We start from the raw sequence: 20,000 nt of genomic DNA, 5'->3' as shown, positions 1-20,000 counted from the left end.
CATTTCTCATATCCAAACCTAATGAGTACTAAGCAACAGAGCTAATGGTGCATTGATCCATGTCTACATTCAAAAATTCCCTATTCAAACAGCAAAACCTTTAGAGCAATGGATCTCCTTCGCAACTTTAGGACATTGGATTGAGGAACGACCTCTCTCGCCCAAGAGCGCACCCCTGAGGATCACCAGATGATCCAAGGGCAATATCTTCACACCTATTCAAGGCGTTAGAGGGCAACCTAGAACAAAAGTTCATCCTGAAGGGTAGTACCTTCCACTAAGTTCCCTCACACCTATCCGAGGCATTTAGAGGGTATCTTTAGAGGGAAACCTGGAATAGAAGTTCATCCAAAAGGCAGATAAGACTGCACACTTATGTGTGGAATCCAGTGCATTTCATCCACCAATAAATGGGCGAATAAAACAACAAGAAGCCTACACCAAGAAAACCAACCAATCTATAAGAGATGTCAACGATAAAAAGGGGGATTGGATGTTTTTTTGCATATGAAGAAATGATTAAAGTAAGTGGGAAAGCATTGTCCTAAGATCTTTTTCTGAAGATTTGGCCCATTTCCCATTGTGAAGAAGATTAGTGATGTCTCCATGAAGTTGAAGTTACCAGATAGGTGGACTATGCATGATGTATTTCACATCTCATGGTTGAAGCCTTATGTTGGATCATCTTTGCGGTGAGCATCAAAATGAAGTGCTTGAGGAAGCAAAAGTAATCAAGCTCAAGTAGTGTTGGACATGTCATTTCCAGCTCTCTTTTACTCCATTTTATACCCCTTTTATCCACATCTTTATATGATGTTTTTAGGGGTTTTTTCCATTTTTCTTAGGCTATTTTAGGCATTTTTATTAGTTGTGGACATTTTTCCTCTAGTGCTACTATCCGACTGCTCTACATGAGATGTATATAAGCATAGCTATTATGCCTTTATAATTCAATACTTTTCATTCTTGGCTCAAGTGTTGGATCTCTCTTAGCTGTCCACTCTCTCTTAGGTGATCTCTATTTGCTTTTGCTTTATATTCACATATTCTCACATGGTATCAGAGCTCGTGCTTCTAGAGATCATCAAAAAGAGTTTTCAACTTGTATGTTTTCTCCTCTATTCCCTTGGCGGCGGCTACGTTTGGAGATCTACTTCATCGCACAACTCCCCAAGGAATCCATCTTAGATGGAACCAATTATCTTGATTGGGCACTACAGATGACTCTCCTTCGGTATCATTGGCTATGGGGTATTGTTTCTGGTACTAATTCCTCTCTCGATGCTACTTCTCCTTAGGCTGAGATTGATGCTTGGGGGCTCATGTCTTTATCTTCTTCAACATAAAACCCTCTATTACTCATCAATTTGAAGACAATGATGAGAAAACTGCATAAGAATTGTGGGATACCATCCAGATGATGCATCACTGTGATGAGAACTCTGCTTAGAAGGTACCCTTGGAGAATCAGCTCTCCAACCTAAAGATCACCAATACTACTAACATTATGAATTCTATTATGGAGTTTATAACCATTCAAAAGCAGTTGGTCTCTTTGGGGAGCAAAGCTATCGACAAGGACTTTGTCAATCGGCTCCTCGCCAAATTGCTCGAGACTTTCTCTGCTTTTTGTGATACTATATCACTTCTACCTTCTACTCATTGATCTACATGCCATTGTTGGCATGGTTCAGGATAGGGCCATGAGAAAGAAGACTAGCTAGGGTCCTTCCAAGGCCCTTCTTCAGGCTAAGGATAAAAGAAAATGGCAATCCAAGGTTTCCACAAGCAACAAAGGTGACCATAAATATTCAACAATCCCTCTCATAAAGAGCTTACTTGTCATTATTATGGTCTCAAAGGTCACATTCAAAGAGAAGATGGTTCTGCTAAAGAAGACTAGCCAGGGTACTTCCAAGGTCCTTCTTCAGGCTAAGGGTAAAAGAACATGGCAATCCAAGGTTTCCACAAGCAACAAAGGTGACCACAAATCTTCCAACAATCCCTCTCATAAAGAGCTTACTTGTCATTATTATGGTCTCAAAGGTCACATTCAGCCTGATTGTTGCAAGAAGGAGAGAAGGTGGTTCTACTGAGAAACCCTATAATCAAACCTCTTCATCCACCAACCAAACTCAAAAATCATCTTCCACCAAGTAGACGGTCTTTATCAGTATTGAGGAGCTTCCCTCTAGCTCTCCTATTCCTTCCACCTCATGTCTTACTACGGATTGGGTGGTTTATAGTGGGTGTACTACTCACATGACTCCTGAGACAGGACCATTCTTCATGGCATTCGTCCCAGCTCTTCCACAGTGTCCATTGGTAATGCTTCCAACTTCGAGGCCTCTTCGGTTGGTAATGTGTGACTTAACTCTTTCCCAGGCTAGCCTTCTACCATTCGGGATGTGCTTCATGTTCAAGCTCTCCAACAATATCCATTCAGTTTTTCGGATTACAGAGAAAGGATATGATGTCTACTTTGACAATTCCATCCTCGAGATCATCAACACTAGCACCTTGCAAATTTTTGCCACATGTATCTAGGAAGGTGGTCTTTATCAGTTGAAGGACTTTGGAGGCTCTTTGACTGAGTCCCAATCTCATCTGTTGCAACTTCTTCATAGCTATCATGCCTTGGTATCTCATGTGGATGTAGATTTGTGGCATGCTCACTTCAGGCATCTAAATTATACTTCTCTGCACAGTAGCAACTGCTATCTTCTCAGCAGATGGTTGAGGGTCTTCCACCACTGAAACCCTCGCACTCCACTTGTGTGTCTTGTCTTCATGATGGAAAGAAACACCGAGATGCCTTTACTCACGAGGCTACTCATCAGGCTTCTCATGCCTTTACTCACGAGGCTCCTCATCAGGCTTCTCATATTCTAGAGCTCATTCATATGGACTTGTGCGGCCCCATGCGGACTCCTATCCAAAGAGGAGCCAGGTACTTTATGCTTGATGATTACTTATGCAAAGTTTGGGTTTATCTCGGCAAAAAAATCTAAAGATTTCTCTCGCTTCCAAAAGTGGGTGAGTTTGGTTAAGACTGTGACCACACATAAGGTTCAACAAGTTTGTTTCTAACAAGAATAGGACTGTTCGGGAGATGGCCCGTACCATGCTTTCTTCTTTTGATCTTCCTCCCTCTTTCTGGGGAGAAGCTGTGAGCGCTGTTGTTTACATCATCAATTGTTCTCCTACAAAGGCAGTTTCTCATATGACTCTAGAAGAAGCTTTTATTACAGGATAGAAACCTTCCATCTCTCATTTTAGGGTTTTTGGTTGTGATGCCTATGTTCATGTCCCTGATTCTAAAAGATCCAAATTTGATCCCAAGTCCAAGAAGTGACAATTCCTTAGATATAGCTCTCACTCTAAAGCTTACAAATTCTGGGATCCTCCTCTTGCTCCTATGGAAGAGAGGATTTCCCCTAGGATTCCATGATGGCTGGAAACCATTGTTCATGTTCTCTTCTCTGCAATATGGAACTTCATCAGCTTGCTGACTCTTTAGCACAATCTTTGATAAAGGCACGGAGATTATAGGAGCTTTGTCATTCTTGTAACCTCACCGTGATGAGTACAGTGATATGTCATGTGAGCCTACACAGCTAAAGAGGCTCTTGCTCTTCCTGAGTGGCGGGCAGCCACCCATGGAGATTGAGATTGATTCCATTGAGAGGAATCATACATGGGAGCTTGTGGACTAGCTCTGCATTGACAAGTTATTGGTGTCAAGTGGGTCTTTAAGACCAAGTTCCATGTTGATGGATCTCTAGACAAACACAAAGCCAAATTGGTTGTGAAGGGGTACTCTCAAATTGAGGGTGTGGATTATGAGGAAACTTTTTCTCCTATAGCCAGATACACCACCATCCTGATAGTTCTTACTCTTTCTGCTCATGAGCATTGACTAATTTACCAGATGGATGAAATTCTTCCTTTCTTAATGTGACTTACATGAGGAGGGGTATGCTAAAAAACCTCAAGATTTTCAAGTTCCGGGTAAGGTGTAGATTGCACAAAGCCCTTTATGGCCTGAAATAGGCACCCAAGGCGTGGTATGATAAGATTGATGCATTCTTTTTTCCCTTGGATTATTCCAGAGATGCTCTGCACACACACTAATCTCTATGTCTTTGCTTAGGATACTTTTCTTTGCTTGATTGTCTCATATGTTGATTTATTGATCACTAGCTCAGATCTTGCTGAGTTTGAATAGCTTCGGTCAAATTTAGCTCTCACCTTTGAGATGACTGATTTAGGACGACTCCACTACTTTCTTGGGATGGAGGTCTATCAGTGTTCTGATGGAATGTTTCTTAGCCAATATAGATATTTACAGTAGCTCCTAAAGACATTTGGGAGGATGACCGAGTGCCATCCAATTTCTTGTCTGATGGATCCTAACTCCAAGCTCTCTTATGCTGATCCCTCTCCCCTCTCAAGGACAATACATAGTGTAGGCTTGTTGGTTCTCTTATTTTTTTGACTTACACTACCAAGCCTAATATTTCTTATAGTGTCAATGTTCTCACAATTAGTTTTCTTCCACTTCTCAACATTCTCTTTGTTGGTAGGCCACTCTGAGGGTTCTTTGATACTTATCCGGTACCTTGGACTATGTCTCTCTTTCAGAGGAGGCACTGATGAGCTTGTTGGATACTCTGATGCTGTTTGGGTAGTGATCAGGACACTCGATGATCCACTTCTGGTTATTGTTTTACTCTTGGTCCGGGTCTTATTTCTTAGAGATCCAAGAAGCAGAATACTGTTTATCAAGATAGGTTGAGTACCGTGCTTATCTGGATACCTGCTATAAGCTGTTATGGTTGTTCCAGATGTTGAGAAATCTTAATGTACTCTCAAATTCTCCGATTCGTATTCTTATGGATAGCCAGAGTGCCTTGGCATTGGCTCGAACTTCATCCTTCCATGGTAGGACCAAACACATTGAGGTCCACTTTCACTTCGTTTTTGTGAGCTGGTTCTGATGGCATCATTACATTGGACTATTATCCTTATAAGGACAACATTGTTGATCTCTTCACACCAAACCTCTTCCTCTCTATACTATTGATCAGCTCCTTACCCGTATGAGAATCGGACCCCCGTGCTAGAGTTGAGAGGAGGTGTTGGTGGACATGCCATCTCGAGCTCTCTTTTACTCCATTTTATGCCCCTTTTAATCCAGATATTTATATGGTATTTTTAGGGATTTTCCTATATTTCTTAGGCTATTTTAGGCATTTTTATCAATCGTGGACATTTGTCCTCCGGTGCTACTGGCTTACTGCTTTGCATGAGATGTACATAAGCATAGCCATTGTGCCTTTATAATTCAATACACTCAATACTTTTCAGTCCTTGGCTCAAGTGTTGGATCTCTTTTGGTTGCCTATTTGCTTCCGGCTTCATATTCACAAATTCTCACAAGCAAATCTTCCATAAGGGCAAGCATGGTTTTGATCAAATTCTCCATAAGTGGAAGCATGGTTCTAATCAAAAAGTTCTACACCAAGTTTAAGGACCAAGGCACTCATGAAGCCATTTGACTCAATGAGGAGTTTTTCCTAGGAGTATCTCCAAATTTTGCTAGACTTCTTGGAAGCCATTTAGCTCTAATGCCAAGCTAAGTAAGAGGGAATGTCACATGCGCTCATGCACTGATGTGCTACTGACACTCTAGCTCATCATCAGTGCTACATTTATAACATTTTTACATTAGTATACCTTTTTAGGTTTGATTTAAGGTATGATGTGACCCCATTGTGAGCCCTAGTCCACGAGGACATGTTAAGAATGAGCTAGTAAGTCACATCTAAAGCCTTAGGTGTCAGTATGTGTCACTTAACCCACTTGGAGAATATCATAGTGGTCGAGTGCTATAGAAATGGTCCCTAGTTCAATTCTTAATAAAATATCATGGATATGGAAGGAGTCTCTTGGAATGCGAAAGGCCTCAAGACGAGGAAGAAAGGTTGGTGTGGTCCATCTAGACCAACCATAGGGTGGTCCATCTAGACAAGCCATAGGGTGGTTTGTCTAGACCAGCCCACCATGGGGTTGGTCTATCTTGACCAGCCATAGGATGGTCGACCTAGGTGGTCGATACAACCAACCCTTAGCACTATATATAGATTATTTTGATAGCCTTTTTGTCATTTGATGATCAATTGATGTGTATCTTCACTACGGGATGTGCACCCTTACTCTCTAGAGTCTACCTAGATTACCACAAAGCTCCTTGTTGGAGGACAGCAAACACCATCAGTTTATAACATTAATTCAATATTGTTTTCCACTTCTCTTTCTTTTGAGCTCTTTGTCTTGTGAAAGATCAGGACTGCTATTTGCATAAATGCATACGTTGCATTTTCTTACATGAATAGCTTCCCCTCTTCTTCATTTGGTGGGGCACCTTCTTGTGATTGTAGTCTTAAGATGCAATGGAAAAAAAAGAAGTAGCAAATACTTTCAATCAAATACTTTCAATAGTGCTTTTGTTTTTGTCCATTTGCTAGGAGGGGACTACTGCAAGGACAAACCTCCTCTCTAGTGTAGAATGGCATAGCATGTGGATATAAAAAGAATGGAAGCAATGGTCAAAGAAGATGGGAATGGCCATTATTATAGGCAAAGGCAATTGTGTGGAGGGGGAGAGGCTATATGGAGAATCCAACAAGTGCCATCTTCAATGACCTTAAGGTGAGACAATTCTAGGCAGAGTGCACCCACATCTATTGGAAACCAAAGGACAATTTAGCACCATGTCAAAGGCCAAGAGACACTTTTTAGAGTCACAATTCACATTAGGAACACATGTGGCATATCATTGGAGGCCACATTGGGGTGCTTATGAAGGAGAGGAGATGATAAGAAAGTGACATAGATAACATGCCACCACTTGCGGAGTATATGAGTGATAGTTTGAGGTGGCAACTAAAGAAACACCGAGTTCTTAAATTACACATAAATAGAGACTCATTGATGTGTCACTCACATAGGATACCAAGGAAGAAATGGGTGTGTGAGTGGTCTAGCCAATTGAGTTCAACATGGGGGCCCAATGTATAGAGGATATCAATAGAGGGGAGGGTCCATAAACTCTATTCCATGCTATGCTATTTTTGCCATCTTTCTTTTTACCTTATCAACCTTTGCACTAAATAGTTTAGTACCTACACCTAACTCTTGAGAAGACCTTGCTTCCTAGTTTAGGGCATGATAGGTTTAATGGTTTATAGTTTTTGAAAACATAAAACATTGAGAATACATGAACTAGTTTAGGGTATGATAGGTTTAATGGTTTATAGTTTTTGAAAACATAAAACATTGAGAATACATGAACCTCAAATGTTTGATTAAGGGATAAAATTTATAGAAAATAAATTTATAAAATTTGGAAAGATAAAAAGAAATTTGATTTCTCAAATGGGTGGGTCCATCTAGGTGTTGATTAATCCCAAATATATGTACAAAAATGAGAGAAGACTATACACCTACAAGGTCATACCTTTTGGGTTTTGCAAAATTCTGAAAACCTTTCAGAGGTTTGATTTGCATAGCCTTTCATAAATAATCAAAAGCTCTAGTAAAATCATTTTGTTGTTTGATTCATAGTGACATGTAAGGTGGTATGAAGGACAAGGCCTACCATGCCCATATCTTGCAAACGCGATTTGATGGTTACAAAAGCCAGTTCACCTCAAGGCTTGGGGATAAACATTATGGAATACAGGTGAATTGAACAACCATGAAGACTTAGAAGATGTTGATATGGGTGGTGTTCATCTTGCAATATAGAGCCAAAAATAGGCAAGCTATTGAGAAATTGAAACCAAAAAATAGGGTTAAATGTGGGAAGAAGGAGAGGGAAAATTAAATTATGGATTGTCATCAATCCTAGGTCCTTCATGATCGTAAAACATTAGTCTACAAGCATGCTTGATGTTCATAAAGGTTCCCGCTTTATGTGAGGTAACTTGGGATCCAACTTGAGATCTATGAATGTGTGCTACAATTATTCTACAAAAATATTCAGAGTGTTTATATTTGTAAAAATAGCATTGGCGTTTTCCAAGGGCTTTTAAGTTTAGCTAGAGTTCATAGAGCATCTAAACTAAGATGCTAATTTTTCACATTGTGCTTAAGCATGGAGTGATAACAAACAAATGTGTGCAATAATTTAGAAAAAAGTTTCTTTTTTATTGTTAGGCAATTGTATGATGATTCTCCAAGTTTAAGAAGAAGTCTTTTGACCTCTTTAATTTAGAAGACTTCTAGTTTTAGCATTCACCTGGAGTGTCATATGGTATTCTCATATGGCATACCATTTATGCATTAGACCTTTACATAAAGGATTTCTCCATATTATTTTGTAAAACTTCTTGAAATAGTTAACTTTAGAATATATGAAGTTTTCTAGCGATGTAATTCACCTTTCTTCACGAATTCTTTGGGCTAACCTAAGGGTTGGTTTTGGTGAGAAGATGGATGCTCACATATCACATAAAATGTTTCTTAACACAAGAGGCAAGGCTAAATTAAAGCTTGGTTTGGTAGAAAAAAGGATCCTCACATATCATGTATACAAATCTCAATGCAAGAGGCAAGACACACACCATTTCAAAGAAGAAATAATGTTGTTGTTGCTACTTAAACAAATTAAAACTTTGAAGGAGACCAAGTTATAATAAATTTTTTTTAATTTGAAACTTTTGAGACTTGCTTATAACAAAAAGGGTGGGGTAGAGTAGAAGAGCAATACAAGAAGTATATAGAAGGGCGATGTAATGAAAAGAGGGGGGCAGTAGAAGAGCTATACAAGGATATAGAAGGGCCATGCAGGAAGAGTTATAGATCTTTATTATAGGAGTTAATGATCTTATAAGAGTAATGATAGAGTTAATAATCTTATAAGAGCAATTAATAATCTTATAAGAGTAATTAATAATCTTATAAGAGTAATTATACAGAAGTTAATAAAAGGATAAGAGCTATTGAGCTTTACTGTAGGAGTTAATAATATTATATAGAAGGGTCTTGTAGAGGAAGGGTTATTGAGCTTTAATGTAGGAGATAAGAGCTATTGAGCTTAATTGTAGGAGATAATAATATTATATAGAAGGGTCTTGTAGGAAGGGCTATTGAGGTTTAATGTAGGAGATAATAATATTATATAGGAGGGTCTTATGGTGGGAAGGGGTATTGAGCTTTAATGTAGGAGTTAATAATAATATGATATAGAGGGGGGGTTAATAATAATGGGGAGAGATTATTATTAATAATAATGTAGGAGGTAATAATATGATATAGAGGGGGGGTTAATAATAATGGGGAGAGATTATTATTAATAATAATGCCCTTTGGTGTGGCGGGTATGCTCGTAAGCTGCGTAGGCACCGGACCCAAGGGCAGCAAGGGCTGCGAGGCCTGCCTTTCGTTGGTGGCCCCCACCACCGTCCTCCCTTGCCTTCTGACCTTCATACTGCCCCCCAAAACAAACAAAATCAAAATTTAAAAAAAACCTTAGGTTAACCAAAGGCTCATGTTAATTCATCCTTTACGTTAATTTTTGCATCTTACCAAGGCTAACCCAGCTGCAGACACAGCCCCCAATTCAGCCAAATGCTCCCTCTTATGATGTTTGTGCCCACCATGCTCGTATGCATGAGATTGGCTATGGCCATAGTGAGGAGGAGCATCCTCCCATGCATGAGCATGCCTATTGTCATAGTGATGAGGAGCATGCTCGTGTCCATGATAATGCCCATGATTGTATGATGGTGGAGGAGGAGGGGGAGCTTCATAGCACTCATATCCTTGGCTATAATAGCCTCCCTCGCACTCATCATACTGAGGGTGGTGACTATGGTGACCATGGTGGTGATGGTGGTGAGACATGGTGCTCCTACTAAAGCTCTGTATTAACAAAGTAGAGCTCCTTTCTTCTTCCTAATGTGCTTAGAAGATGATTGAATGAGTGTATATATATAGGAAGATGGTTGAATAGGTGTATATATATAAAGAAATGTGTGTACTTATGTCATCATTTTCTCTGTCCCATCATAAAATAGATGTTAAAATCTACCACGCGCATTACAGTTTCTATGATCTAGTATTAGTCTTATAACACTTTTCTTTTATAAAACCTCTTGTGGACTTTATGATCTTGATGCCATTACCTAGGCTTACTATAAGAAAAGTGGAAGAGGAATCCCCCATAGTAACACCACCTAACCAATAGTGCTAAGAATAAAGCCACCTTTTGTCAAACCTTACTTAGTTTTTCATAAAGCACAACCTATTGTGCAAGATCATTGTTTTATTTTTCTTTTTTAAATATACTTGTTAGATAAGCAAATACATGTCCAATATTCCGCACTTGAGAAGGAATCACCACATTCTTATGTAGCTCACCTCTATTTTTAAACAAATCTTGTAACTTGAGAAGAAATCACCACATTCTTTTGTAACTTGCCTCTATTAAAAAATCATGCAATATGAAGCAAGTCTTAGTGCTTTATACTTTTTTAATTTCATGAATTTCATCATATCCCCTATGCATAAAGTGTTCCTTTAGGCAAAGGGGTATGATGAAATTCCACAACTCCTTTATATTCCTTCTCAATAGGACACATATAAAGTGCTTTTTAAGAGCCTCAACTTCTCAATATTACAACTACAAATTCCAACACTCCTTTTATGTTCCTTTTCAATAGTACGCCTATAAAGTGCTCTTTAAGAATGTGAAGTTTCCAAGAGATAGAATCAAGAGTTAAGGTGGAAACTAAGCACTTAATTAAACAAGACTATAACTAAGGGCTCTCTGAGGCTCTAGTGCATAAAGTGGGCCATGACAAAGTGGATGCCAGCTAGGCTCACCAACAATTTGAAACTCAAATTGAAAGCTTTGATATAACATGCACACTTTTCTAATAACAATGTTTTTCATTATGGGAAGTCTCATAATGGAAGCTCGAATCTTTACAGCTAATGTATCTACCAAAGTCTATCCAACATGTCACATCAAGTTGAATTCTACACTTTGGAAAAATATCCGATGCCCTTTTGGAGAAAATGTTGCGAGCCATCACATTGAATAATAGAAGCAAAGGAAAGTGTCAAAAAGAAAGATGTAAGACTTCAAGTTAACATGAAGCGAGAAGAACGATTATTTATTGAGCAAAAACTTACGAGCATCCAAACAATGGTGAAATAATCCATTTAGTTTCTCAAAGAAATATACACAATGCATGTTCAAATACAAAATAAAGACTCAAAATTATAACTTTCCTCAAAATGTTATCAAAAGAGATTTACCTCTTTTCAAGACCTTTTTTGACGAAAAAAGTAAGGTAAAAATGCATACTTCTCTCCTAAAGAAGAAGGATTCTTACTTCAAATGGACTACTATGTGCCATTTGATAGGTTGCCTTGGTTTGCAATCCAATCTTGAAGTTGCTAGATTAAATAGTAAGTTGTTTGAACTAGTCACTCTTTTGGTTTGCAATCCAAGCTTGAAGATGCTAGATTTTAGTAAGTTGTTTGAACTAGTCACTCTTTTGGGCCATAAATTCACCTTGGTAATACACCACTAGAGCCTTACATGGATATTCACACAGGTAGACCCCAATATGAGGCAAAGGAGGTGGTTTCAAATATTTAACTTTGAGATTAAATACTAGCCCAGTAGATGCTCTTAGTAGAAAAGCTTCACTACTTGTTGTTTTGCAAATCGCAACACTATCTTGAATCCATTAGTTGCAGAAGTAAAAACGCACCAGTAATTGCCTTGTGTAGTCAACTGAGTAGGACTAATCTTTGAAGGAGAAAGATTCAAGGGTACAAGCTAAAAGACACATGTCTCTATTATAATAATCGACTAGGCATTCCTAATGATAATGCTATAAAAGGAAAAATCTTGACTGAGGCCCATGATGTGACAGCCTTATTGCTGGAAAAGGGGTGCTATTCTCACCAATTGTTCCCGGTTCACCTCGTGAGGTTACTTCCCATTCTTAAGCATGGATTATTATACGATAATCTTCGTTTCCTTTTTTTAGCTTTCGTAGGTCTATAAGGCCGGCTCCTCATTCTCACTCCTTTCTCCAACTTGAACAGAAGAAATCGGCCTCTCCATTCCCGTCAAATGACCCGGCCTCTTCGTAGCTTTGTCGGTCCCCGTCCTCCCGGGTTGCTTTTCTTGTATGCTTTCGGTTCAGCTAGCGGCCCTACCACGCCTCGCGCCTGCATCTTTGCCAGACAGTATTTGTCAGTAGTGCCATCCCACCCGACTTGAGGTTTGGTCTGTCCCTTGTGGTTAGCCTATGGACAGCCTATGGAGATATCTAAAGACATACATGTCAATCAAGAGGAGTTTCTTTTGGCCTAGACTCATGAAGGATGTATTTCAACATGTGCAACATTGCCTAACTTGCCAGAGGATCAAAGCAGACAGTGTAAAGCTACTAGGAAAATTTCATCCCTTGAACATACCTCAGATGAAGTGGGAATGCATAAGCATTGATTTTATTACTGGGAACATTGCCTTCCACTAATACCAGATTTGACTCTTGCTTGACTAAGGTTACTCACCTTATCCTAGTCAAAGAAACCTTTACTACTTTGGATGTTACCAAGGTTTTTCTCAAGGAAATCTTTAGATTGCATGGATCACTCTAAAGGGTTGTGAGTAACAAAGATGCAAAATTTACCTCCAAATTTTGGATCACTTTTTTTGAAGCCATGTGGGAACATCCTTAGATTTCAGCAGAGTTTACCATCCAGAGATAGATGATCAAAAAGAGAGTAAATTAAGTGATTAAGGATACTTTGAGAGCTTATTGTGGATGGGAACATTATCGATGGATTAACTACTTACATATGATAGAGTTTGCTTATTGTGGATGGGAACATCACCAGATGGATTAACTACTTATATATGATAGAGTTTGCTTATAATGCATCCCATCATAGGCTCTCTATGGAAAAATTTCTCACACCTTTGACATGGTCCAATCCTATGATTAGAGTTGAGATCTCTAAGTAAACGCTCGATGAGATGGTTCATCAAATCCACAAGGACATTAAAGTAGCCCAGAATAGAGAGAAATAATACGTAGATTCTAAGAGATCTGAGAGAGATTTTACTAAAGGTGACATGATAATGTTTCTACATGTAAGTTCCTTATCCCTTGGGAAATATGAGAATTTATCACACCAAGGTATTTTGGACCGTATGTGATCACTAACAAGGTAGGGGATCAAGCTTGCGAGCTACTACTGAACCATAAATGGGGTTCAAGTTAACCAATAGTATAGAAAGTGAGCTATATAAATCCTAATGGGGTCATATAATAGCCCAAAATTTACCATCCTGATTTTTTAAGACCAACCAAAGTGATAGAGTGAGTTTTCGAGGCCGATTAACTAGGTCAAGTATCCACCTTAAACAAGGTTTACAAAATCGTCGACTAGGGGGCATGGGAACTCTTTTCCTCGGTACCCGGGCAAAAACCCAATCAAATCTTTATAATGAAGAAGATTTAAGGTCACAAGATGAAAGTAATGCAAGTCTTAGGATGATCTACATGGCAACAATAATAAGAAGTAATATGTTCTTAGAGCAACAAGCAGAAGCTAACAAGGAAATAGCTAAACAAGGAGTCATGAAATCAGGGATAAGACTGGTTAAGATTCCCAAAGATGCTATAAAGATGAAGATTAATGCGGATCTAACCTAGAAGTAGGTACAAAACTATGATTCATGAACTGAGTTTAAAAAATATGCCTATGGTTATGACCAAAGTATCAAACACAATGATGCACATACTACCCATCTAAAGCTATATGTTAGTTCTAGAAGTAAAACTACATGTGATTAGATGGCTACTTATATAACAAATGTGTGTGTGTGCTTCTTTTGTGAAATGAAGAGTGATAAACTACCACCCCATGGAGACCGCAGTAATGACCCAGTGACTCGCACCAAGGATATCAAGAACCACTAAGAGCCTCCAATGATGATGGTTTATTAGTGAAGCAAAGACACAAGGTTTCACCCTATGAGAAATCAAGGCATTAGTTTTATGGTACCATTGCTAGTTTTCCAAAGACCTACCAGGATTCCACTTGGCGATGGCTATCTTCTTCGTCATGTTTTTTGTTTTTGTTTTTGTTTTTATTTTTTTAAATTGTAATGTAACAGCCATCTTTTTCACTCACACACTACCTAGAGAGTTAGAATATAGCTAAGTATGGTTTAATAAATGTAAAATGGAGGACTTGGCATACTCCTTTGGTATACTTTATCTTTAGATATAGAATCATGAGACTAGGATGATTAAAAGAAAATATGCTAGCATTGATATTTATCTTGGAAGCTACTAAGAGAATAGCAAACCAGTCAAGTGCAATACAAATATGGTCTCCAAGGGAACAATTGAAGTATAGAATTGTAAAAGGGAGATGTATGAAGAGCCAATTTTGAATACAGCTATTTAACTTGAAGCTTGTGAAGCCATTGCTTATCCTTTTACTCTTGATCTTGGTGAAATACTTTGTAGCTACTTGCCAAGAATGAAGATTTTTGTGTAGGTGTCTGTTGTTGTAGAAGACCTTGTTGTTGCATCATGATAAACCTATAAAAATTCTCAAGAAAAGCTTTACACATGTTGATTAGCCAAGTCTATGAAGTATATGCCTGCTTGTCACTTGTTTAGTGCTCTCTTCTCTTACTTTTTTTCTTTATTTTAATTTATTTATTTGTATTTTTATGATTATGAAAGAAATAAATAATGTTTAAGCAGTGTAAAAAGTATTAATGCTATACATTTTGGGTCAATACCAGTTTTATGATATTAAATTTTTCCACAAGTTCCCTCTCATGGTGAAATGTCTGGGAGTAAAGTATCTTAGAGGGTTTTAAGGAAGATGAGACTATCTCCTTGGGTCACTACCTCAAGTTTTTCCTTTACTCACTTTGGTGTAAGCTTGATGAAACCATCCTTTCCAAGTGCTATGTTGAGAAGGCCTAGGTGATGGTACACATGTGAGTGCTTGAGAAGTGCTTACATCCAACTGAAGAGGTGGCAATTTGCTTACATAAGAGTGAATTTGGCTTAGGCACTCTTCATGATGTATTGGTATGTCTATTTCCTCTTAAGGGGGTGTTGCATTGAAGAGTTGGAGTTCAGTAGCATGAGTTGATGCTTTGATGGGTGAAGAAGCTCTTGGCAAGCGTCTATGGATTGTTGATGTTGAAGCATGGTTTGACTCCCCCCTTTCTGAGCTATGTTGTACCCTCAAAATATTTTTAGGTAGCCAAGTTTGGAGAGGTGGGACTGTTGTTCTACTTAGATAGGTCTCCTCTTCCAAGTGTGATTTGGACATTGGGTTACATTGGTTATGATCATTTTGACGAAGAAACCCTGACGTACTTGGGCTGGGGTAAGATGGTAGTTTGCTTTTGCTTAGGGAATCAAATCCAAGAATTTCCTTTATAAAAGCCTTGTGCTTGTAAAAGCTTCTTTTGTATCCACCAAGGAGTAGTTTGTAGCCTTGACCTCCTCCATTTGCTACTGTTGTTTCTCCTAATTCTTGTTAGATTTTATTTTGGTGGAGAGGAGTCAATGGTTGGATAAATTATTGGAACTTCCTAGGAAGTCTGCTCCCTAGTAGATTCATATGTGGACTCTACAACATGTTTTGGTTTTCGTTTATGAGCTCTTCGATTCTTTTTTTTTTGGAGTACTCGATCGAGAAGTTGAAGCACAGAATCTTATCGACAATGGTGTAGAGGGGTTTAAGCAACTAGATTCAAATCCATTTGATGGCAAAGCTCCCTTCTTGTGATCATCCTTGAGAGCCAACAACTTCATTGAAGGTTTCATAAAGACTAGAGTTATGTAGTTAGGATGTTCTACCATATGTTCAATCTCTTTTGTAGAGTCACTTTTACCTTTTGCACTTGTTCCGATTGTAACCGCCCTTTGAAGTTACCTTTAGGCAAGACTAAGAAGTCACCAACAAGGTGCTTATTATCACAACAGGTGTCAATTTTTAACAAACCAAGTACTTTTGTATTTTTCTTCTTGCTACCCCTCACTCTAGCTTCACTTGGTTCAAGCTTGGGTTTTCTTAGTTGGCACCAAGCAACAAAAGAGATTAAGTTATGCATGGATTCCCTATCAATCAAAGCACTCAATAGTACTTTCCCATAGGGGCTAGCCAGTTAAATGCATTTTCTTTTTCGTTCCAGAGCTTCTATAGTTGAAACCACTAGTGCTTCAACACATGAAGTAGTATCTTTTGGAATAATCTCACCCATGTGATTAGAGTGCCAAGATGTGGCAACATTGCAGTAGTTTTCCAAAGATGTGGTCATGGCCATGGTTTCACTAGCTAGAGGAACATTATAGCAATTGCCCATATCTTAGGTGCCACGACACTTGCTCTTGGGTATTCAGATTCTTTATTTTGGCCCATACCTTGCGACTTGTCAAAGGAATTACACAGGCCAAGATTTTGTACACTACTTGATAGCAATGTGTTAACATAATTAGAATGACTTTTCATACTCATTTTCCAACCCCTACTTTGTCAGCTCAAATATTTTTAGGCATGTTTGAGTTTTTGGAGGTGATTGTTGGAGATGAAGTATCTGTGAGAACTTCTTGTCAGATGTGTATCTCTAAGCCTTGTTTGAGCATAAATGTATAGGTAGCCTAGACTCAATCAAGCAGGATAATTAGTGTGGTGCCACCTAATACCTATAATATATACAGCCTTGTAGTAGCAAGTGTTTGGCTCTTGGGCATCTTGTTGTTCTCGTTGACCACCCTCAACACCTAATCCCTGGATGTGTTATATTGGAAAAACCTATGTGCATGCCAATGCCATCCCAGTAAATAAGTATGTAGTGTAAACAAGGTAGCTCTACTTGCACATACACACTATTATCCCCCTTACACACAAGCTTGAGATTAAAGAAATTATTCTTTTTGAGCCTTGCTAGAGAGCGTGGTTGATATATATATATATATATATTTTTGAAGCACTGCAGCGCACATGGGCAAGTGTTGGAGCCTGGCGCATGTGGGTATGTGGACCATGTGGTGACGCGGTCAGAGGAGACGAAGGTGACACGCGGGTAGAGATGAGATGACGTGTATTGATTGTATTGTACGTATGTTCAACAAAAAAAAAACCCTTAGAGCCCCGTCCTACGTGGCATCTACAACAAGCCCACGCTGGCACAGAAGCAATCAGATCAGGGCAGTCTCTGGCAATATGTCCAAAGCCACCACACCTACAACATGCACCAGGGAATAAAGGGGGATAATGTGAGTGGCGTGGACAAAGCTAATTCTTCTGGTGAAAGCTAGAAGAATGAGGAGAAAGGTAAAGGTGTAATGGATGATTCAAGGAAAGGAATTTTGGAATGGGAATGGATTAAAGTTAAAGGGAAATCCAGAGTTAGACAAGCTAAAGCTGAAGCCAGGAAAGCCCAATCAAGCCAGGGGTCTCAGGGTAGAAGGCCGGATTCTTCTGGAAAGTTGAGCCCGGTCTATTATTATTCTAATCCTTTCAGTCCACTTAATGGTAGTGATAATGAATTCAAAATGAACAAAATAATATAGGAAATGCAGAGGAGGTCGAGATGGTTCCGGAGACTACCCTTTCATGAAGAACTACCTAGAATTTTCTAGATGTACGTGGAATGTTAAGGAGATTAAAGATTAAAAAAAGAACACCCTGTTTTGGGGATTAGGGAAAGCTTGGGGTATGTCAAATTTTTCTATCCAAGAGAGATAGTACAGGAATATTCTAGTGCCTCTGGTTCCAAATGTAATATTCTGAAGTCCAGAATTATCAATTTGACTGAGGACAATGATTTTGATATGCAAAGATGGGGATGTGAAGTGGTGCAAAAGGGCAATATTGTCAGATTACTTGGAGTCCCCTTCGAAGTTGGGGTAACCAATAAACAATTGGCAGAGTGGGCAACTAGGTTTTTGGGAAAATTACAAAAATGGGAGAGTATCATAGTTCCTTTTCACAGTAGAGTTCTAAATTTTACACGCAATCATGGGTACTACAAAGGGAGTGGAACGCCTCCAAGAGGTCATAAAGTGAATTAATTCAACAATGCAATATCAACAACTCCAAGGGCACAATATACCTATAGGAGGCTCCCTACAATCAAGTGAACCTCAAGTAGCTAGTGCTGAATGCTTATTTTATGTTTCTCTATCCTGTGTCGGATCTTGGCAAGTGCCATTGGAGGAAAATTATTGGACCTCTCAGAGACTTCCTATGGAGGAATGGCAATTAAAAAAAAGATTCTTCTTGGCTAGCATGGGATAAATTGGCAGTTCCTCAAGTAGAAGGGGGCATTGGTATTATTCATATGCCAATTCAATGTACTTCAAGAATTGCTCTAATGCTCCCTAGATGCTTATCTCTGAATTCTACGTGGTCATTAATGAGATGAGGGAATTGGTTGAACTCTCTGATGTGGTAGCTACTAAATGTAAATGGATGACAAGCTCTTTTCATTTTCTCCCCTGAAGGTTACCAGTTCAGTAGTTTGTAAAATGTTATGTAAGAGATGGAAAGCTTGCTTGGATTTCACTTCTTGGGATGGGGGTGGCAGAGTGATTAGCAAATCAATGTTTAGCTTAGGTATTTAGTGGACTCACAAATTTAAACCTCCTCTAGCCTTATTTGATATCTCCTCTCTGCAAAGAAACTCAATAACATAGGTCTTAAATACTTAGGTGACTGTTGGGATTGGGATGTAGTGGGGTGGAAGGATGTGGAGCACATAATATGGGAATATCACTTAACTGGTAGAGAGAGGGATTTGATGACCCAAGTTCTGGATCTATCTCAAAGAGAGTTGTGTTCCACTGCCTTTGATAGCTCTGTCTGGATTAAAGACTGGGTTTGGCTTAATGGCACTAAGCTAAAGGATGGCAAAACCAAAGAGCTATATGCATTAATGAGCAAAGGAGATGCCAATGTAGTGTATTGCAATAAAATTTGGAAAGTTAATTGGAGCCCCCTAACTTGGAAGAAGAGGTGGAAACTTCTTTGGTGGGATAGCCAGATTCCCAAGAAATTTCAGGTTTTTATGTGGAGGGTATGTATGTGGGCATTACCTATTGGTTCCAAACTGCAAAAGAAAAATATTTCCAGTGGTAGCTGTCCCAGGTGTAAGTCACTAGAAGATGGTAAACATGTGTTTTGGGATTGCCCAGCAATCAGAGGAACATGGTTCAAGTTGTCAAAATGGATTGAGAAGAGTTTGGGTTTCCAGACATTCTGGGGGAATTGGATCTTGGACAAATGGTCTTTTAGTGAGATGAACTATTGGGAGTGTTGTTTAACATTATCAGAGCTTGCTTCCTATGGGAAATATGGTCTAACAGGAATGCCATTGTGTTTATGAAGGTTGTGTGAGCAGTGGACTACAAGAATCAGGTTTGATGCATAAATGTGTGTGCTTATGCTGGTCTGTTTGTAATGTGAATAAAATGAGGTGTACTGAGCTAGATGTGTTGTTACTAAAGTTGCAAAAGAACATTAGTTGACCCCTGTCCAGGTTGGTGGAGCTTCAAACATACTAGGAGTAAGTCCTAATGCTGAATTGTATGATGCAAGTGAGGTGCTGGGATGGGAAGAGGAGACCACCTAAATTTGGACCAAAAACTCAAAGGTGGTACCGGAAAACAAAGCAAGTTGATCATACTTTTGTTGCATTTGTAGAACATCTTGTGGGAACCAGACCTACTGTCAAGATTTGGTCCAAGAGAGGAGGAATGATGGAAAAACAATCCCCTCATGGTTGCACTACTGAAGCAATGATGAAGGTCTGCATCCTATTGGGCTATCAGATCTCCTGGGAACATTCGTATTTTTTGATGGAGGAGGAGAGATGGGATTTTCTATGCAGAATCCTAAATGAGGATAAAAATCATTTGTAA

The 20,000-nt window shown here is 39.0% G+C and overlaps 1 protein-coding gene across 2 annotated transcripts; it reads right to left on the bottom strand.

Moving 5' to 3' along the window:
- Positions 1 to 8,545: 8,545 nt before the first annotated feature.
- Positions 8,546 to 9,992, bottom strand: LOC147632722 (uncharacterized). Of its 2 annotated transcripts, XR_015267228.1 has the most exons (3): positions 9,595 to 9,983; positions 9,308 to 9,496; positions 8,546 to 9,235 (listed from the first exon to the last, which is right to left on the bottom strand). XR_015267228.1 is itself a non-coding variant. In XM_086807549.1 (2 exons), exons 1-2 carry the CDS (start codon positions 9,910 to 9,912, stop codon positions 9,359 to 9,361), a joined length of 456 nt encoding a protein of 151 aa, XP_086663675.1. In that variant the 5' UTR covers positions 9,913 to 9,992; the 3' UTR covers positions 8,546 to 9,358. The 2 variants fall into 2 exon arrangements, 1 of the variants encoding a protein (XP_086663675.1); XM_086807549.1 differs by having other exon boundaries at positions 8,546 to 9,496; positions 9,595 to 9,992.
- Positions 9,993 to 20,000: the final 10,008 nt, after the last annotated feature.

The sequence above is a fragment of the Cibotium barometz genome, chromosome 13 (assembly GCF_041138505.1).
Source record: "Cibotium barometz isolate CiBa-2024 chromosome 13, ASM4113850v1, whole genome shotgun sequence".
Lineage (NCBI taxonomy): Eukaryota > Viridiplantae > Streptophyta > Polypodiopsida > Cyatheales > Cibotiaceae > Cibotium > Cibotium barometz.
This window is presented reverse-complemented; position numbering and strand designations above follow the sequence as displayed.